The 22,947-nt window shown below is 36.3% G+C and overlaps 1 protein-coding gene across 2 annotated transcripts in view; it reads right to left on the bottom strand.

Annotated features, from left to right (window-relative positions):
- The window catches only part of LOC130231088 (vesicle-associated membrane protein-associated protein B/C-like), a 52,697-nt gene that overhangs the window by 14,972 nt on the left and 14,778 nt on the right, over positions 1 to 22,947 (bottom strand). For both annotated transcript variants that reach the window (XM_056460486.1, XM_056460487.1), the window contains exon 2: positions 17,105 to 17,257. In XM_056460486.1, the coding sequence (XP_056316461.1) occupies positions 17,105 to 17,257 (153 nt within the window). The remainder of the gene's footprint in view (positions 1 to 17,104; positions 17,258 to 22,947) is intronic.

The raw sequence follows: 22,947 nt of genomic DNA, 5'->3' as shown, positions 1-22,947 counted from the left end.
CGATCTTATTGCCACATTAGATCATTATAATAACATGATATCATTGCCTTCAGTGATTTCCTGAAGATAATTAACTAAAAAATAACACAACTGGAATAACAACAGCAGTCGCCATCATCTGATCTCATATGAAGCGATGACATATGATGACGTGTCCAGGTGCTGTAGTGCTGTTCCATTTCTTAGGGGTAAATTTTAAAGCCCTTCCCCTTCACACACGGTTTTAAGGGCCAAGGGGCAGGGGCACAAAAATAGAATTGGGATTGGGTCTTAATGTATAAAAATTCACTGAAAGTATTATGTATAATGTATAAAACCTTTCACTGAAAGGTTATTTGTGCAACTAAAAATGATTCTTCTATGGTATTAATGCTTGGACTGTGCCATTAATCAATTTTGGAATTCAGCAATAATGAAAAAATAATCAAGGTAAAACAAATATTATGTAACATATCGTTAAATCTATGCAAAAATGTGATAAAAAGAGAATCATGATTATGATTTTGTACATAAACAAGCATCCATAATCAATGCTTAAATAAATAAATGCTGTCAAAAACAAGATAACAACAAATAGTGAAGTGCATATTTAACCCTTTAATTACAGTAGACATTCATGTAAAAGTGTGTTTTATTTTACACATTTTTTTTGGCTAGTTATTAATGTATATTTAAAAATAAACCACAACTGAATTGAACAGTTTGTGTGGCTCTGGTGTTAATTGTAGCCTATAATAGCATATCTGCCCTACAAAGGTAGTGCAGTCTCTACACAGACACTGAAACTGAAACATTGTCTTTAACATCTTTTACATCAGTTGAGATTTTGTAGTGACAGCAATTTTGTTACTCTTGTTTCTCAGAAACAGGGCAAAACTGAACCAGGAGACTTTGTCACAAGACAGAACAGATGTCACAAAGCCTATTTTTAGGTTTTAACTCAATCATGACAAAACATGTATATACTGCATTTTGCCTTTAAAGGACAATTTAATAGTGCTCAATATAAAAAAAATAGAAGAAATTTTGTGTTTCTTCTGCTTGGTTATACTAAAAACAAACCAAATCATAACTTAAAAACTAAGATACTTAGATCTTTGAGACGGATGCTGTGTCTCAATCAGCACCCTAGCTCCTGAGGTCGTTTATCAGTAGGTCGTGTGCAAGAATTCAGGCACTAATGAGCTTGGATCACTACACATTGATTTATACTTCTGCGTTGATTGCATGTAAATGGTGCAGTAACTACATATTGTGACGACGACATATAGCACAAGCGCAGGAGAGCAGCGAGCCCATTGGAGCGAGTGTTTAACAAGTGTTAAGTCACGTGGAGAAACTTTCGTTTTGCGATTAACTTATGATTAAAGTTATGGTTCCTGCTTCTGAATGAGTGAGTTTGAGCTACTTGTACGGTAAGGTAGTGTATATGACTTGAGAGCGTCCTCATGCTATGCTCATAGCTATGTTTCCATCCAAAAGATAAAGCAGCATTTCCATTGAAGTCAAAAAGAACAAAATAGTTACTTCCTAATAGCCTAGCAAAAAAATTATAATAAAAAAAATCAAAAGGAAGATGGAATTTGTGCCTCAGAAGACACTGCCGACACGCAGACATGAAGCGTGGAGCGCAGATGCTCTTGGCAGTTCTGGACTGGAGGTTATTAGTAACATAATAATAACAATACTGAAATGGTCAAGCTATTTTAGAATGACAAAAAAAAAACGTTTAAGATGTTTTACGATGTTGTCGGCCTGCTGGTGTATCCATTAATGCGTCCCATCACACTTTTTTTTTTTTTCATAACAAAAATCACATGACTTTCTTTAAAGCACAAGCTGGAATTTGTTCGGTAAAAGTGTTTCCATCACAGTTTATGCACATGTTTTCTTACTGAATAAAAAGTTTATGCTACTCAGTCATGTGCATAGCTGTTTTTATGCGCATTTCCAAAATGTCTTCGCTTCTTGTCGTTTCAATCAAGCATTTTTAATATGTGCAAATCCAAAATGCGCAAAAAATTGGGTGGAAACATAGCTACTGTCATCAAAACTGGAGTTTATAAACAACAGCTGAACTAATAATTCTCATATATTAATTTTACTAAGTTTTTAAAGTACATTATTGCTAAATAATTTGATTGTTTCATAAACCAGCAACATTTCAACCTTTTGCCTATTTTTTTCTAACCTGTCTAGCTATGTTTGTTCATGTCAAAAATAAATAAATAACAGATTGGTTTTAGAAAATTGTCTCGTTTGTCATTACGTTTGGTGATTTGGGTCAGGTGATTACTATTTTGAGCTTCTGAATTTCTGTTAAGAAGGTAACTGCGTATAGATGCATTGTGGGACTTTAAGGCGTGAACGTTTTAGTGCACTGGAAGAGTTTTGCGATTGAGAAAGCGCTTAAAATGGCTGGCGACCTGATCAGTGCACTGGCTACTTAACAGAGGGTGCTGAATAAGACACACCCGGATTCAAATCTATACCGCCTGTATTAACACTAAATTCCATATTTTATCGAACAAAAGAGGAGCAAACGTCATACCATTTTTAAACGTCCAGTACAATCTCCAAACGTGATAAAATATTAGTCCGCAGAGCATCCATATTTCACAAAAATGACATTACCCTGCAGCAAAAACATTTAGCCATTGCTTTCATGCGCTCCGACTACAAACGTTTCTGATAAAACTTCAGCGACCCCAGAAGGGTAATTTCTCTTACAGCCCCTAAACAGTGTTTTTCACGTTAATAATAACACATTCAGCCTTTAACTCGAACCAGGTGCTAGTGTGAGGAAGTTCACGTCTGCAACCCCATCAGCACCATCCAAAGAAGGTTATTTGATGTCATTCCAATGAGCAAAAGCTAATTTAGAGCTGTTAGCATGATTTACAATGATCACTTTCTTATGGCTGGCGTGCGAGGGCTCTGGCATGGTTGAAATCTGAAGGCCGATTTCCCCCATCACCCTTTTAAAAGACAAAATTCGGATTCAAACGAGTCGGGGGTTAATGTGGGTGCGTGATTTTGGAAAAACTACTGCTAAGTTTCATTAAAAACAAATGATCTCTTAATTTCAAAGGCTCTCTCAGATGTGGCTACTACACTGAAGGTGAATGCCAACTTCCCCCCGCTAGTCAAAAACCTCACTCCGGTTTTGTGTGCCATTATGGCAATCAAGCAACGTCGATATAGCAAACTGAAAACAGACGCCTGAGACAGATTGAGAATGTTCCGTTTCGTTGCTCTTGATCTTTGCACTTGAAAGAATTGTGTTTGACTATCAGCATCAAGGTTATTTTTACATGAATCTGTAGAGGAAGAGAGCTTAAATGAATCCTGACATGGCTTTATTTGTACAGTTCACATTAGTAATATTAGTAAAAAAAACATGTGTAGTATGTGCAGATTCAGATTTCTCACACATGGCAAAATCCTTGACCTAATATGTAGGGAAAGTCAAAGTATCGGTTCAAGTTCATGAGTATCTTTTTTCAGATGGAATGCACTGTTATGTTATTATATTGACGTATAGGCTGTGTGTATACAGTATAACTAAAAGAAACAATACTGAACAATATTAACATGCAAATGTAAATATTTAACTGTTTCCAAAATTAGCAGCACAGCCTCAGCTGTCACATAGCAGGTATACAATCACTGGCCACTTTATTAGGTACATGACCAACTGCTCGTTAATGCTAATTTTTAATCAGCCAATCACATGGCAGCAACTCAATAGATTTAAGCATGTAGACATATTCAAGACGATCTGCTGCAGTTCAAACCGAGCATCAGAATGGAGAATAAAGGTGATTTAAGTGACTTTGAACATGGCGTGGTTGTTGGTGCCTGATGAGCTGGTCTGAGTATTTCAGAAACTGCTGATCTACTGGGATTTTCACGCACAACCATCTCTAGGGTTTACAGAGAATGGTCCAAAAAAGAGATAATATCCAGTGAGCGGCAGATCTGTGGACGCAAATGCGTTGTTGATGCCAGAGGTCAGAGGAGAATGGCCAGACTGGTTCCAGCTGATAGAATGGCAACAGTAACTCAAATAACCACTCGTTACAACCGAGGTATGCAGAAGAGCATCTCTGAATGCACAACACGTCCAACCTTGAGGCAGATGGGCTACAGCAGCAGAAGACCACAGCGGGTGCCAATCTTGTCAGCTAAGAACAGGAATCTGAGGCTACTATTCACACAGGCTCACCAAAATTAGACAATAGAAGATTGGAAAAACGTGACATTCGGATGGTGGATGATGGAATTTGGTGTCAACAGCATGAAAGCATGGATCCATCTTGCCTTGTATCAACGGTTCAGGCTGGTGGTGGTGGTGTAATGGTGTGGGGGATATTTTCTTGGCACACTTTGTCCCCATTAGTACCAATTGAGCATCGTGTCAACGCCACAGGCTGCCTACCTGAGTATTGTTGCTGACCATGTCCATCTCTTTATGACCACAGTGTACCCATTTTCTGATGGCTACTTCCAGCAGGATAATACGTCATATCATAAAGCGCAAATCATCTCAGACTGGTTTCTTGAACATGACAATGAGTTCACTCTACTCAAACGGTCTCCACAGTCACCTGATTTCAATCCAATAGAGCACCTTTGGGATGTGGTGGAACGGGAGATTCACATCATGGATGTGCAGCGGACAAATCTGCAGCAACTGCAGGATGCTATCATGTCAATATGGACTAAAATCTCTGAGGAATATTTCCAGTACCTTGTTGAATCTATGCCAGGAATGATTAAGGCAGTTCTGAAGGCAAAAGGGGGAGTAAGGTGTACCTAATAAAGTGGCCGGTGAGTGTATAATTACATTAACAATATATTTCACTGCAATATTTTTAATGTATGTAAATTTTTAAATGAATGCACTTTAAACTATAATGTCATAATACAAATTTAAATCTTTTTAATTAAATAAATTCAGCAATGACAAGAACTCCTCTAAAAAATAATTGTATTAAAATGACCAATCTACAATTTTTTTACATTAGCGTAAAAAATTTCATTGTAACGACTTTAAGACAAATGACAAAAAAATTATACTCTGTAGACCGAAACAAGCAGATTTCATTGCAAACTATGTGATTTAGAACAGACTTCTTGACTTTTTCCTGACGTTCAGACAGCAATCCGCTGAACAGATTTTAGTTGGATATGCCAAATATGTTACGATTTTTTTTTTTGCTGCTTGTCTAAACAAAGCCGGTGACTATCCAGCGTAAGAATGAAAGGTTCTTGTTCTGAACAATAAAACAGGCGGCTCCTCGCGGACTGACTGACAGCTCTTCCTGGCAGATCCCTAATGACAGAATCCAAGAGGAGGCAGTGATTTAATGATTGTTAAAGCAGAAGAGCATGCTTTCTTTAACAAAGAACATCTTTATGTGATGCTTCAATCTGAAGGATATGGAAAATGTTAGTCTTAAGATGGCGGAAAGATATAGAATAAATAAACCAATGCAATGTGTAATCGTTCTCAAAATATTTGGCCATTTTACAATATTTTGTCTTTTTTACGAGAGCTGAGTCAGGTCATTATTATGACTCTAAACTATTATTTAGTTGTGTTGTGGACAAGAAATATTTAGGACTACACAACCAATTGCTTAGTTTTTTGGTGTTGCTTCCCAACCAATTTCATGTGAACATGTGAATTTGAATGTCATCACAAGTGAAAATTAAAGGTAAAACACAAAAACATACTGAAACTAGGGATGGGTAATGAAATTCGGTACTTTATTGTTTATTTACTGGTGCTGAATTATAAAAGACCAAAGTATCGATAAGCTTTGACATTAACGATTCTGCTATCAGAACTGGAGAATTATTGCTAACTAAACGTTACCTATAGTAGCATAATTTAACTGACCAACCTTTACTAATTTGCCATATTTGATATTCGTTTGCACTGTTGGCAATCTCACGTGAGAAATGCTCGTTTCCACCCAATAGTACAACGACGAGCGCGTCAAGTAAAAAAACCTTCACAGTTCTCAGCTGTCAGGCGAAAGTATAAATCAGCCTGTACACCGAGCTCGCTCACGCCAAACACGAGACTTGCGATGATGGCGATAGCAGAGAGAACCAAACGGTCAAGAGTATGGTTGTATTTTCCCGAGTAGACACCGAAAATGCTCGGTGCAACAAACGCAACAAGTTGTTTTCTTGTAAAAGCGGAAACACAAGCAATCTGGCTAAGAATCTTTCAAAAGTGCATTAACTGCAGACAGACAAATGCAGTTTTCGACTGCCTTGCTACAGTCCCAACGTTACATCATCCACATCAGGTACTTATGTCAATCACATAAGGTCTTTCTGAATTAGTATCATATTAATAGTTTAATAAACACACACATTCAGTTACATTAAAAATTGCATTTTTTTCTGTAGCAGCTAAAATAAATCTTAAACATTAAAAATGCTTTTACATCACTGTATTTAGAAATAGATGAATAATAATAAACTATGCTTATTAAACAATTATAAAAAACAGTTTCATTAAGTACTATTAAAAAAAACACAAAAAAAAGTACCAATGAGTACCGATAAGAGTTAAAGTACCGAACCGATAAGTAGTGTCAATAAAAGTAGTAATACCGTTAAAACCTTAATTAAAATCTTACTGTTAAAACCCATCCCTAATTGAAACCATATGTGAAATACAGATGGGAAATGTGTGTTTATGGAACAATTTTTTTTAAATCTCATGCGATCCCTTGTTATGTACATGTGAAATTCATGTGAGATTCTCTGCTTGTGTGATCTCAATGAGTAGGCAGGACTAGTGACTTACTAAAAAACAAAAATGCAAACAAACAATGTTTCCATCCAAAGTTGTGAATTACACTAAACTCAATTAAACTGAATTAATCGCATAAAACATTAGGAGACAGCAATGTGGGCCTTTTTTCTCATATAATAATTTACTTGGCCTCAGAATCTGAAACAATGAACGTGCAGTGGCATTTGGTGGTGCGAGACTCTTTTTGGGAGCACAGATGCTCAAGACAGTTCTGGATGTAAAAATACTGAACCACTTTGACGGCAGACTTTGGCTGAGGGATTTTAGAATGACCAACATGACATTTTTAGATGCTCTACAGTGTAGTTGGTCCACTGGTTTGTCCATTAATGCTGTCCCATCCCACCCATTTTTGGCATCACATGATCTGCTAAAACAAAAATTTGTCTTTTTTTAAAACAGACACTGGAATTCATTCGGTAAAATGTGTTTCCATCGTAGTTTATGCTTTTTATTCCCCAATCGGATATAAAAGTTTATACTGATCAGTCAGCACAAGCTTTTTATGTGCTTTTTCAAAATGTATGAGCATCTCGTCATTTCCATTAACCATTTTTAAGGTGATATTCCAAAATGCGCACAAAAATATGTGGCTTCCAAGAACAAAACATTTACCCAATATATGTTTTTCAGAAAAGCCCAATTGCATAATTCCACCAAGCTGCACCAATACTATAGTCTCTTTCATTTCACTCTGTTTAAATTCTGTGTATGCAGAAGCTTCTGTGCTCCTATTGGTCAGTATCTCATGTGACAGAACCCATAGTAGAGGACCAAAGCTGAACTCAAGCTCGTGTTTCTCTTGGGCATCCCAGATGTACAATTGGCTGTAGTCCAACATGACAAACTATACATAATAAAACAATCCAGGGCTCCAGACTAACATTTGAGAGCACTGGGACCAGTGCCAGTAAGTTCCAATACTTGATTTGGTAGCGCTGCATATGTAATAACACTGTTATGTAGATATGTTTTGTCTCTTACATTTGACAGTAGCCTGAGTTGAGAGTAGTAGTGGAAATCCACATGTAAATTTATTAATTCACAAAAAAACGTAACATCTGCAAAAATTCTAACATTCTAGGTAATATTCTATTATACATTTGCAGATCGAGATAACTACAAGCCTAACAATCTCACTAACATGAAAAGAAAAGTAGCTTAACACTATTTTCTATGCAATACAGTATGAAAAGCAATAGCTTAAAGTCAGCATGAACCAGAAGCTGCGACTGTTTTTTTGTTTTTCATCTTGTGACGCAGTTTCTAGAGAAACGGAATATTAAATGAGAAAGTAGGCGTGGCTTGTTTTTTTCTACTGCGAGCTGATTGGATGTAGTAAAGTAGGCATTTCATTCAGAAAGGGTTTCAGAAGAGTTATTACAACCTAACACTCTTCCTCCTCACATTTCTGTTAGCCAAAACTGACAGTTGGAGGGGCGTGGTTAAGTATGTTAGCCCCGCCCAATACCCCAGACATATGTAATCTGAGAATTTAAATGAAAACAAACAGGAAGTGCATTTTCAGATTCAATTTTTTTTTCTTATTGACATGCACAGGTAAATTGTTCAACACAAAACCAGCAAGGTGAGCTAACAAAGACATATGGTTAGTTTTAATTTCATTTGGACTTTAAAGACATTTAGAAGAAATTCAAATGCACAACTAATATTACTTGTTTATAAAAACACTCTTACACAAGTGTCTTACAAAATTATCTAACATAATCCCTTAATTTTATTGATAAAATTATTAATATACTGCAATTGGTTGCTATTACTCCATATTTCTGTCAGCTGTACTACAATTAAACCAATTGGTGAACCAGTTGGTTATTTTTTTTTTTCAATCAAAAATCTTCCAACCATATAACTGTCGCATGTTTCTCTTTGGTTTTGTGGAAAATGTTGGTGTGAAAATGTTTACACAGGTTGTACTGTATCAGAGATCTCTCTAACAAACTCAAACACTACGTACTGGATTTTACATGTAAACGACTGGTCTGGTGAAACGTTCTCTTAGGCTGTAGATGCATCTCAAACACAACAGAAAGTCATTGCTCATCAGTTCAACATGGTGGTATTGGCATCAACATAGCCTCAAACAAAAATTAGTCAGGAAAAAGGTCACGAAATACAAGTGGCAGAAGTCTGGAGCCCTGCAATTGATTTTTACATCCTGATGTGCATTGTTTATGTATCACCCCCACACCCTGAATCAAATGGGGGATGCTAAAAACTGGGCTCGTATTAAGCTCTCAAGCATGCAGACTGTTTATCAGATATCTCTATAATTCATACCTTCATTGAATGTCTTCGAAATCTCAGTTTTTTGCTTTGAAAGTAACCGCATTTGGCAGACACTCCTTCTTTACACAGATTTTACGAGCTGTCTGCACACACTGTTCTTGTATTCTTAGAAGAGAACTATTTCTAATCACGTTGAGCTTGTGTGTGTGTGTGTGGCCATCTTTAGGGCTGTTGTCAACTGCATAATAACAAATGTTGCCTTGGGTCAAGTGAATTCATGCGACAGCTCTGGTCATCTAAAGCAGAAACCACATCAAAACACCTGACCGCCGACAATCATTCCTCTGCGCAATTAAAATGAATCCCTGGAGATGAAAAGCGAACAACTCCATTAATTATGAAACATGACCTCGGAATCCCCTCGGCAAAAACCTAAATGGAGAGCAGGAGAGAAATGTGAGGAAATCCAGACAGCACTAATGCTTTAGGAAGACACACCTAGCTTTCCAAAGCAGAGGTTTTGAGTCATGGCAGGGTATTGATAAGTGTAATCGCTGTGTAATTTGATATCGCCATGACAGGATAATTTGAACAACTATCAATTAACCTTAATAAACTGTGTTTAGCCTAAAGGTCATGCTGTCTGCACTTTGTCTGATGCGCTGTGCAGCTAAAGAAATATTCTGGGATAAAAATAGCAAGTCATGCAATTGGTAACTCCAGGAAATGATTCTGACATGATGTTTATGGAATTATATACATTTATGTTTATGGTTATTATATAAAACATAATTGTAATAAAATACCTATTTAATATAAACTAACTTTTATGTATTTAATATAAATTTAAATATAATTTTTATAAGAAAACATTTTTATAGATAGATAAATAGACAGGCGAATAGATACACAGATAGATAGACAGACAGATAGATGATAGATAGACAGACAAAGTGATAGATGACTAGACAGATAGATGGATAGATAGACAGACAGATAGATAGACAAAGTGATAGATGGCTAGCTAGATTGATAGATAGAGAGAAGGACGGACGGACAGATGGATGGATGGATCGATGGATCAATTGGTAGAAGGATAGATGGATAGACAGACAGATAGACGGATAGACTGATGGATAGACATTGATAGAAGGATAGATGGATGGACACAGATAGATAGACAGATGGATGGACCGATTGATAGAAGGATAGATGGATAAACAGATAGATGGATGGACAGACAGATAGACAAAAAAATGGATGGATGGATAGATAGAAGGATTGACGGACAAATGGACCAATGGACCAATTGATAGAAGGATAGGCAGACAGACAGATAGGCCGACTGATAAAAGGATAGATGAATAAACAGACAGATAGATGGATGGAAAGACGGACAAATGGATGGATAGACAGACGGATAGACAGACAGAAGGACAAATGAATAGATAGGTAGACGGATAGATGGACAAATGGACGGATAGACAGATGGATAGATGAACAGACGGACAAATGGACGGATAGATGGACAGACGGACAAATGGACAGATAGACAGATGGACAGACAGACAGATAAGGTCTGGATGGATGGATGGATGGATAGACAGACGGATGGAACAATTAATAGAAGGATAGGCAGACAGACAGATAGGCCGACTGATAAAAGGATAGATGGATAAACAGACAGATAGACGGATGGACAGAAGGAAAGATGGATAGACATTGATAGAAGGATAGATGGATATATGGATGGACACAGATAGATAGACAGACGCATAGACCGATTGATAGAAGGATAGATGGATAAACAGACAGATAGATGGATGGACAGACAGATAGACGAAAAAATGGATGGATAGATAGACAGATTGACGGACAAATGGACCAATTGATAGAGGGATAGGCAGACAGACAGATAGGCCGACTGATAAACGGATAGATGGATAAACAGACAGATAGACGGATGGACAGACGGACAAATGGATGGATAGACATACAGATAGATGGACAGACGGACAAATGGATGGATAGATGGACAGACGGACAAATGGACGGATAGACAGACGGATAGATGGACAGATGGACAAATGGATGGATAGATGGACAGACGGACAAATGGACGGATAGACAGACGGATAGACGGACAAATGGATGGATAGACAGATAAACAGACAGACAGATAAGGTCTGGATGGATGGATGGATGGATGGATGGATGGATAGACAGACGGATGAACCAATTGATAGAAGGATAGGCAGACAGACAGATAGGCAGACTGATAAAAGGATAGATGGATAAACAGACAGATAGACGGATGGACAGAAGGAAAGATGGACAGACGGACAAATGGATGGATAGATAGACGGACAAATGGACAGATAGACAGACGGATAGACGGACAGAAGAACAAATGGATGGATAGATAGACGGACAAATGGACAGATAGACAGACGGATAGACGGACAAATGGATGGATAGACAGACAAATGGATGGACAGAGGGATAGACAGATAAATGGACGGACAGACGGATGGATAGACAGATGGACAGACAGACAGATAAGGTCTGGATGGATGGAACAATGTGATGGATGGCTAGAACTATGGGATGGATGGATGATGGATGGATGGAGATATAAAATTAAGACTTTTTAGTTTAATTGCAGTTTGTAAACATTTCAAATGGACACGATTAAAAGTTCGTATAGATTGTGAGCGTTTAGTCTTCTGACAATGTTTAAGTGGAAAAAATACAGTACAAATGACTCGACAGAGACAGACTTTCTTCAATCACAGCAGATTCACAAGGGATTCAGAGTCTGAAGTTGTTCCTATTGAACTTTAAACAAATAAGTTCCAAAGGCAGACTGACAGTGATGTCTGAGGGCGGATGGAGACGCAAGGCTCGTCTCATCGGTCTGGATAAAAGTCAAAACCCCATTAAGAGAAATCCATTGTGTATCCCCTGCAATAAACACACCAGGGACGACTTAAAAACTGGCCTGTCATTGATTCACATACAAGTCAAGGCAAACTGAGTCATTGTACTTGTACATGCTGACAGGGAGCAGGCATCTCACCATGGAGAATAATCACCAAACACTGGAATAAACCCGGATAATGAGAGCGATTGAAGAACATCCGTGAGACTGAGATTTCAAACGAGTTGAGTTATTAGGGAAAAGTCTCAGATGCCAACAACTGGTGTTACTAAAATATCTCTCGGTTATGTAAAGGCTTTAGTCAAGCACAAAGAAGCAGTTGGGTAATGGATATAAAGGTGTTGGAAAATAAACATTTCCTGCATTTTGCCGACTGGCTTCACATGTATGAGGTTATTTCAATAAAGTTAAACTTTTCGCAACTTTCATTTAAATATTTTTAAATATTTAAACTTTTTATTTGATTATTTTAGTAATATTAGCTTTAGATTTAAAGTTTCTAGTATATTTCTGGTTTTAAATTTTCATTTAAGTTTTTTAAAACCCTTTTTTTGTAATTATTAAACATCCTGCTAGTAGCTTTGAAAGCTTTGAAATAGCTTTTATATTTTTACTTTCTTTTTAGTTTTAGATATTTTGTTTTGTGCTTTTATTTAATTACATTTTTTATTTTATTATATTTATTATCAACACTCACCGGCCACTTTATTAGGCTCACCTTACTAGTACCGGGTTGGACCTCCTTTTGCCTTAATCCTTTGTGGCATAAACTCAACAAGGTACTGGAAACATTCCTCAGATTTTGGTCCATATTGACATGATAGCATCACACAGTTGCTGCATATTTGTCTGTTGTACATCCATAATGCGAATCTCGCGTTCCACCACATCCCAAAGGTGCTCTATTGGATTGAGTTCTGGTGACTGTGGAGGCCATTTTAGTACAGTGAACTCAATGTCATGTTCCTGAAACCTTTCTGAGATGATTTGCACTTTATGACATGACACAGTATCCTGCTGGAAGTAGCCATCAGAAGATGGGTACACTGTGGTTATAAAGAGATGGACATGGTCAGCAACAATACTCAGGTAGGCTGTGGCGTTGACACAATGCTCAATTGGTACTAATGGGCCAAGAAAATATCCCCCACACCATTACACCAACACCACCAGCCTGAACCGTTGATACAAGGCAGGATAGATCCATGCTTTCGTGGTGTTGATGCCAAATTCTGACCCTAACATCCGAATGTCGCAGCAGAAATTGACACTCATCAGACCAGGCAACGTTTTTCCAATCTTATATAGTAAAATTTTGGTGAGCCTGTGCCAACTGTAGCTTCAGTTTCCTGTTCTTATCTGAAAGGAGGGGCACCCGGTGTGGTCTTCTGCTGCTGTAGCCAATCTGCCTCAAGGTTGGACGTGTTGTGCATTCAGAGATGCTCTTCTGCATACCTCGGTTGTAACGAGTGGTTACGGTTGCCTTTCTATCAGCTGGAACCAGTCTGGCTATTCTCCTCTGACCTCTGGCATCAACAAGGCATTTGCGCCAATAACCATGCCACGTTCAAAGTCAAAAAGTCACCTTTCTTCCCCATTCTGATGCTCGGTTTAAACTGCAGCATATCGTCTTGACCATGTCTACATGCCTAAATGCATTGAGTTGCTGCCATGTGATTGGCTGATTAAAATTTGCGTTAATGAGCAGTTGTTAAGGTGTACCTAATAAAGTGGCCGATAAGTGTAAATTTTATTATTTTTTTTATTTATATACAAGTTTATCATCTAATATTTACATTTTATTTTAGCTTCACTTTAATACACAAATGCCATTTTATTTTTATCTACTTTCATTTTCTTTCATTTAACAATAATTATACTGCTTCTTCTGATCTGAATGCTCAATGCTACAGTTTTTATAGCGCCAGTAAGTTACTATTATAATTGAGTTTATTACACTATATAAATTGATACTGCATTATTATACTCAGTTATACTATGCTTTTGTGCTCTTTTAAAAAGTTCTAAAACCAATTTTAATCTTAGTTTTACTCATTTAAAAAAGATTTCAGGGTTATTTTAATATCACATCATTTAAAAAATATATAATGCATAATCTTCATTTTATATGTAGTTAACTACAATATAACAATAACCTGCTAATGTCTAGTACTTGTTTTAGTTTTGAGTGAGATTTTGCGTCATTCTCAGCCTTTTGTTCAAAAACAACAAAACAAAAGGTGTGTGTTTTTGATGAGCTGATTCCCTGTGGCTTGTTACTGAAACCAGGACGTCCAAGAAAAAAGAAAAGAAAAAGTGTCTGCAGAAAGGAGTAACACTTCTAATAGATCCTGAAATCTGGATCCGCACAGACAGAAAATCTCTACGGATATGTCCAGCTGTCAAGCAAACAGACAGACCTGTGACAGATCGACAGAAAAGATTCAATATTAAATAATCCTTCTCAAAAACATCAACTGCTGATCAATTACTTGATGGAGAAATGATCATTTAATAAGCAATGCCAAATTTAAATGAGTCATTAACAGAAAAAAAATCCATCCCTCAATTTACTGACATATAAGAGCTCTTCATAAGTTCATATTATAAAACCTTCCTGTAACTTTCAGCTCACAACTTACTCGCTAGTCTAAAAACAGCTTATACTGAAGCCAATCTGCCAAAGCAACAGGTTCTGAATAGCCACTGTATTACACAACAGTGTCTCTAAACTCCGCCTCCATAGAGGAAGATCAAAGATCTGCTTCTACATCACTGCCTGTTTGATTCCGCCCTTCAAATCTATGCCTGTTTAGCTTTATCTGCCTATACTGACAAAAAGATTCATTGGATTTATAAAAAAATTTTAAGGTAAGTGGTTGCAAACAATTTATATGGTCTGATTTTAAACAAACAAATTAAGTTGAACATAACAAAATGTATTTGTCTGTCTAAACTCAGCCCATATAAATTGTTTGCAACCACTTAGCTTAAAAAATGTAGTAAATGCAATGAATCCTATTTTTTTCTCAGTGTATCCGCACTGCAGTAGGTAAATTACTAGAGGTAAAAGCAACTCAACACAGAAACCAAATGATAAAGATGCTCAGGAGAGAACAAGACGCAAATGTTGGAGAAACAAAATTCTTCACATTGGGAAAGAGTGGTTGAATTTTATTTTATGAAGCTCCAGATGCAAAAGTTGGTACTTTATGGACTTAATTTCACTGTAGATCTGCTAACTATCACGGTGCAATTCAGCTCTGGATTTTCAGAAAGACTGAAAGATGGAGCTGTGATGAATCTGTTGGATCCTGCAGTTGTATCACACCACACAAGTGTGAGAAACTCTACATTACGTGATCACCATTGCTTTGTCTGTTATTACAGATGGACTGATGTGTACTCAATATTTATGCATTTTTTCACCTAGTGTATGATAGATGTAGGCTCTCAAACATACAGTTGTAGTCAGAATTATTAGCCCCCCTGTATACTTTCACCCCAATTTCTGTTTCTACACATTTCTAAACATAATAGTTTTAATTAAAAATAACTGATTTCTTTTATCTTTGACATGATTAAAGTACATAACATTTTACTCGATATTTTTCAAGATACTGTTATTCAGCTTAAAGGGCAATTTAAAAACTTAACTAGGTTAGTTAGGCAAGTTAGAGCAATTAGGCAAGTCATCGTATAATGATGGTTTGTTCTGTAGAATGGTTGGTTCTATTCTGAAAAATAAACAAATAAATAAATAATTAAATTAAATAAATCACAAGAGGGCTAAAAATTTTGACTTCAACTCTACACGCAGATGTTTACAGTGCTGGACACAGAGTTTCCAACTTTGGGATCTTAACTTAAAAACAAAGCATTAGTAAATTTTAAATACACAAAACTTCAGAGCTTACGATCAGAGTCGACTATTCAAATAATCCTAACTGAATACTTTTTCATGAAAAACTTTCATAACTGGACCTCGAGAACAGTATAAAGCAAAGGAAAAATGCAGTACATGGCCCCTTTAAATACTTGCCACTTTGTGACACTGCTGATGGTCACATGACACTCAATGCTGACATCATCGTCTTAGTCGAAGCGGTTCTTCCACATTACAACGATGTGAGTCATGTTTTTTTAATGTAATGAAGCTGCATCTGCAACATTCACAAAACTCAAACACTGAGTCACTAATGCTCTGACTAAACTAAAGGAAGCAGTGCATGAACACCCGATAATAATAAAGATTCCAGCTTAGCTTATCACAAAATGAGCAAATCAATAAACAATGCTAATGTAAAATTAACATTATTATTATTACTACTATCGTCATGATCAAAAGACAATAAAACACTAATATCATTAGAAATACAATTAAATATAAACTACATGAAATAAATCATTATTATTATTCTTAATTACTACTACAACTAGTACTTCAACTATGCTATTATTTAAAAATAAACATAGTAAAATAATTTTTATACATGCACAGTGCGTCCGGAAAGTATTCATAGCGCTTCACCTTTTCCACATTTGTTTATGTTAGAGCCTTATTCCAAAACGGATTAAATTCATTTATTTGCTCAAAATTCTACACACAATACCCCATAATGACAATGACAGTTCGGTGAACTGATGACCTTCACGGCCAATCACAGTCATTTCTGTTGAGCATGTGAACACAATGGCAAATCAGCGCTGTTTAAGAACGCGCTCAAATGTCAGCAGGAAATGGACGTTTTTAAAAATTCAGTACTGATTGGTATCGAATTCCAGTATCGTGACAATATTATTTTGTACAATGAAAATAAAGATTCAGATTCTAAAGGAAATACACTGTGTGGAGAGACTGACGTTTAACCTAAGACTTGATTTACAAAAGTGCAACTAGTATTGGGAAAAATGAACTGAGCATGTGATTGTAAATAATATGTGTTGATGTGCTTCAAATGAATTGTGGCTTGATTTTGTAACCCCTATGACAACCGCTTTGTCTCCTCCCCATTTTTCTTTTTCTGAATAATAAAAAAATTATAATAAAAAGACAAATGTGAGACATTTACCAGAGACATTGATCGAGGTTCCAGCATCAATCACTCCGCTGTTTGGCCGCACACAGTATCGGCGCGGTGCAGTCGTCTTTACTTTAAAGCACACATTTCTGTCTGTGGGATTAGCAAGCTTTAGGGTGGTGGTCACCACATCTGTAAATGGACCTGAGGGCAGAAAAAAAAGACAATTAGATTTTTTTTTACATTACATTTTTACATTCACTGAGATGATGCTATTAAGGTGTTGAGCATGGTTTACTGCAAAAATATCTTAAAGTGATGATCAAGAGCAACATCTGCAGCCAGACTGCTTTAAGAGAGCAAATCGATTTACCACTTGTAACCGATTTCACCCCACCTAACCGTAATGACTCAAGACGAATCACATTAGTGGCACATTACAAAATTAGAGATACATCAAAAGGCCAATAGAGCACAGTATTGTTCTCGATCCTGGCACTCGCTTTACACTGCAGCAAACAATAAGGGATTTTCAGGAAAACAGAATAAACTGCATTTGTTCTGCTCAAATGCTGAAGCTAATCAGTTTAATAAGACAGAATCAAATGATTTAAAGACTGAATAGTATTACGACTGCTTTGCTAAATCTTGGGATTGGTAAAAAAATCGTTTTTATCTCTTATAGACTATTTTGTGGGATGTAAACAACAACAATGGTCCCAACGTATCTCCTGTTTTACATTTTTAGTTTCTACAGCTTCAGAGAATCCAAAAAGGTCTACATATTGATAATGTTATGATAGCGGTTTCAACATTAAGTTATGATTGAATTGCCTCTTGTTACAGTTATGAAATAGTTTGATAACAAACAGGTAATGTTTATGGGCCAATGACATGACCACATCAAAATGGTCTATCAGTGTTCCCACCCTTTCATGGCCACCAAATGAGGACTTTTTAAATCACTAATAATTTTAAATCGAGCACTTTTGTAATTCACACTGTATAGCGCCTTACTGTACTTAACATTTCACTTACACTTAATATTTACATTAAAAGGTCATAATGATGATGTTTTGAATGTGTCATTTTCAAAACATGAGCGTTTTGAAGTCATGTTCAATAAACTTTAATACAATAAGTTGAATTCAATACTGGTAATAGTCAAATCCGGTTTATCAACGAGTAATAATTTCATTTAAAACTGCATACAGTATACAATAAATATTTAATAAAGAAGTATTTAACAAATTTTTTATATTATATAAATGCCGTATAATGAACAGAATAATTTTAATTAGATTTTTAAAAATAAGTAATAATAATAAAAAATAAATAATATAATATAATATAATATAATATAATATAATATAATATAATATAATATAATATAATATAATATAATATAATATAATATAATATAATATAATAGACGTTTGTTGATAGGCGGTGCTTTTGTTAAAACATCTTCTTGGTCAGTCGCAAATCTTTTTAAATGCATTAAAGGGCAGCGCATATATTAACCTTACCCTGGAGTTTGCTCACCCTCCGCCTATGGAACCCTTTCTTATGTTCACCAAGGTAGCACTTGGTACAAATATTGCACAATATTGTGAAATATTATCACAATTTAAAGTATGCGTGAAGTACAATTTGCCGTTTCACTTTTTTTTTTAGTGTGTTGATGCATTTCCTACTGAAACAGAATAATGAGTAAGGTCGGGGCTTTCTTTTTAAACATCATTTCCTCATAGCAAAAATGTTAAGAGAGGCGTAGTTACGAATATTGTAAAAATGACATTTAAAATGTCAGTATCGATTGGTACTTTTTTTTTACTATCCCACTATTTTTATATGTAATTCAAACTTACGTCATTCCCTGTTATTCAGCTAAATCCATGCTTTTTACACAGTAATGAAAGCCCCCAAAAAACTAAATTTACATCGTTTTGAATGTTTCACAGTGGCTTAGTGGTTAGCATTGTCGCCTCACAGCAACAAGGTCACTGGGTCGAGTCCGGGCTGGGCTAGTTGGCATTTCTGTGTGGAGTTTGCATTTTCTCCCTGTGTTGGTGTGGATTTCCTAAGGGTGCTCCAGTTTCCCCCACAGCACAAAGACATGTGCTTTAGGTGAATTGAATAAACTACATTGGCTGAAGTGTAGAAGTGTGTGTGAATGAGTATTCTGCCGAGGCGACCCCTGAAATAAAGATTAAGCCGAAGGACAATGAATGAATGTATCACCTGGAAATATGTTGATTTTATCATGTGTTGACATTAAATTAAAGATTAAGCCATTCTAATCAGCACAAGCTGAAAGATCCAAACGCTGATATGACGTGACTATCCATGATGTTTTTCCTCTGTAAAAAGATTAAACGTAGAAAAACAAATGCATTTAGTAAAAACTATAAATATGTTTGTAGTGACACTATAAATCCTGAAGCCCAAGGACAACACCAATGTGTCTGTTTACCCAGAGCTAACTCCAGATAGATGAAAAACATATGGAGACACTAAATGTAAAGTTTTGATTAACAAATGATTGGGTCTCTCCTTCATGGTGCAGCGGTCCCTACTCAAACACAAAGAAAGAGCAGATAACATCTCTGCTTGCACAAAGGTCAATTCTCAATCACTAAGATGTTGTCTTCAGTTTTAAGATTTCTCTTAACATAAACAGAATAAGCGACAACATGTGGGAATATTCAATCAAATATTGTATTTAGATTATGGCAGCACAATATATCATGTTAAAAATCGATATCGTAATGTGACCATTCGCATTGAAGGATTTACAATGCTGACTCTGGATTATAGTTTATTATTTACATGTGTTTTTGAGGCTTGTGACTGTATAAGCATTAAGGCATAAGAAGTTTGTAACTTTAATAGCAAATAGTCTGAATGAATTATTTATACAAGGAAGACTAAGCAGTATTATTTAACATTTGATTATTCAATTACTGTATCTGAATACTGTTAAAGGACACCTAGTTAACCCATTTTTTAAGATTTAATATTAATATTATGGTTCTTCTGAGTGGGCCAGTTTAGGTTCAGTTCAAAACACAATTCAGATTTTTTTTTATTATAATGTGTTAAAAAGTGTCATGTTGGGGGCGTGTCCACAGGTCGCTGTTTTAGGGGTGTGTTGCTTCACATGAAAATTAGTATCGACTTCCCGCCTAACTTAACATGGGGGCGGAGCCAAGAGCCCCCCGTCTTTGTGTATGGCAACCGACAGGCAGACAGAGAAGCAACATGAGTGAGAGGATCAGCATTCAGCCGTACATGTATGACCTGGACTCGGACAAAGACCAACCAGAGACTACTGTTGAGGAATCAATATTCCTAATGTGTCAGAATGTGTCAGAGTGGTAGTTACAAAATTATTTGTGTCTTTGTAAAGTTTTACAGCCGCTATGTAACGATGCTTCCGTATAGAGATGCAACAATTAAGCGGTTTCACCGCGCTTTAATCATAAAGGCTTCTCAACACAGTGTTTCTGCACGGAACAAAACTGCGGCAACTAAACAAAGTTATGCACCGCTTGTACACCGAGACTAATAACCACGCACACTGGATTAACTTTGACTGAGGCTTTAACTAAGGCAGGTTCGTTACTTCCAATGGAGAGAAATTAACAGGTAGCTTCTGTGACTTCGGGAAATGCAAACGGCTGAAGTTTAAGAAAGACGCAATGAAAAGTACAAAGTTTTCCAACCCACCTAAAGTTACAAACAATGGCGTTGCTGAGAGCAATCATGTGGTGAATGTTGATCAGCCAGCCGAGATCAATCGGTGCGTGTTGTAAAATCTCTGTTGCTCATTCGTAGGAAGACAATGAAGGCTTCATTCTTCCGTGGTGGGGCGCCACACCAAAATTTATCCCACCACGGCTACATTCAAATCATTCAGTCGTGTCAGCGCCAGTGGTGTGGTCGTTAGTGCGTCGACACATGCACTCCGGTGTTCACGGCGACCCGAGTTCGATTCCGCCTCGCGGTCCTATGCCGATCCTTCCCCTCTCTGTAGTCCCCATGCTTTCCTGTCAATACTCTCTATTGTCCTATCAAATAAAGGCGAAAAACCCTGACAAAAATAATAATAATAAAAAAAAATATATATATATATATATAATTCAGTCATTGTTTTTTAATAGCAGGTTATAATCGCACCAAAATAAAGGTAAGTGAATTATAACAGTGCAAACTTTTCTGTAATCATAGTAGTGCTGTGCATTATTTGTTTAACCCTTTAAGGTGACAGACTGACTGATATTGGTGGGTGGGAGACCGTACTCCTACATCAAGTTGCGGTCACTCTCAAAACCGTTCCAATTGGCCCGCCGTTTTAATGTTGTAAAATTAAAAAAAAAAAAAAGCACTGGGTGTGTTTATATTACCCCAGTATGACAGTCTATACACTATACCTACACACATGTCTGTCCAAACAGCTTGAAAAGTAGGTTTTTCACCTTAGGTTCCCTTTAAGACTCCTCAGAAAACAATAAAACATTGTTTATTTGATTCATATCTTTTTCTTTATTGTATCAATCTATACTTGTAAATTGTTTATTATAACTTTTGCAGATGCATGCCCCCAAGGAATCACCTCAATCAATCCAAAAGGATCAATTCTTTCCAAATAGAGATATTCCAAGTAATCTGGGGACATTGTATTCATATCATATTGTATAATGTTATCACAGACTAACAATTCAAAATATCCCAATGTTTGATTTTTCTGATATCGTGAAGCCCTAATTGTGATGTATTCGCTATGATGTTCATCACATCTGCAAATGCTTTGAGACTTAATTTCATTTTTCAAAGTTCAAACAAACTTGTTCTATAAAGTCTGTGAACAGAAAGTTGCTGAAGAATTTTAATTGAGCACGATGACGTCTTTTCGACTGAATTTGGAGTATAAATTGAATATAATGCTGCTTATAATGTCGATAATGACAAATGTCTATGTTTTATCAATAGAAGCGGTTTGTATGTGGTCAATGACTAAGTGCAAGCACATGTGTCTAACATTATTATTAATTCAACTGTGAATCGTTGTATTCTGACGTCATCGTTGTTCTGCCCACTGGGGACCAGGACCAGTTTAAAAATCAATTTAAGTCTACCAATCCAAGCCTACACATAATTTAGCATTTTAGCTTTACATATAAAAAATTATTGTTTTTTTTTTATTAAAATACAATTGGGTTTAAGTCAGGGCTCTGGCTGGGCCATTCAAGAATAGTGCTGATGCAGTGACCAGTCTTCCTTGATTGGTGTTGTTTTAAAATACAATAAGTTCATTAATACACAATTTGCATTGGTGCTCATTCATTTTTGATGTGTGCTTCTAAATTTTTGCTGGTGCTCTTAAATTTTTGAAGTTAGGAACATCAGTGCTACCAAGTAAAATCATTGTTTTATTCTGATGTCATCGTGGTCCTGTGCATTGGGGACCAGGACCAATTTAAAAGTCAATTAATGTCTACCACTCCAAGTCTATACATAATTCAGAATTTTAGTTGTACAAATAAATTTATTGCTGTTTTTTTATTAAAATGCATTTGGGTTTAAGACAGGGCTCTGTCTGAGCCATTCAAGAACAGTCCTGATACGGCGACCGGTCTTCCCTGATTGGTGTTGCTTTCAAATACAATAAATCCATTAATACAATAACTGCAGTGGTGCTCATTTATTTTTGGTGGGTGCTTCTCAATTTTTAAAGTTAAAAAATATTGTTTTATTCTTACGTTATTGTTGTCCTGTGCATTGCGGACCAATTTAAAAGTCAATTTAAGTCTACAAAGTCTAGACATAATTTAGCATTTTAGCCAATATAATTATTACTTTTTTTTTTAAACATGAGAACAATAATTTTA

Source organism: Danio aesculapii, chromosome 6 (genome assembly GCF_903798145.1).
Source record: "Danio aesculapii chromosome 6, fDanAes4.1, whole genome shotgun sequence".
Taxonomy (NCBI): domain Eukaryota; kingdom Metazoa; phylum Chordata; class Actinopteri; order Cypriniformes; family Danionidae; genus Danio; species Danio aesculapii.
The sequence above is the reverse complement of the archived record's forward strand: the minus strand, read 5'-3'. Positions and strand labels throughout refer to the sequence as shown.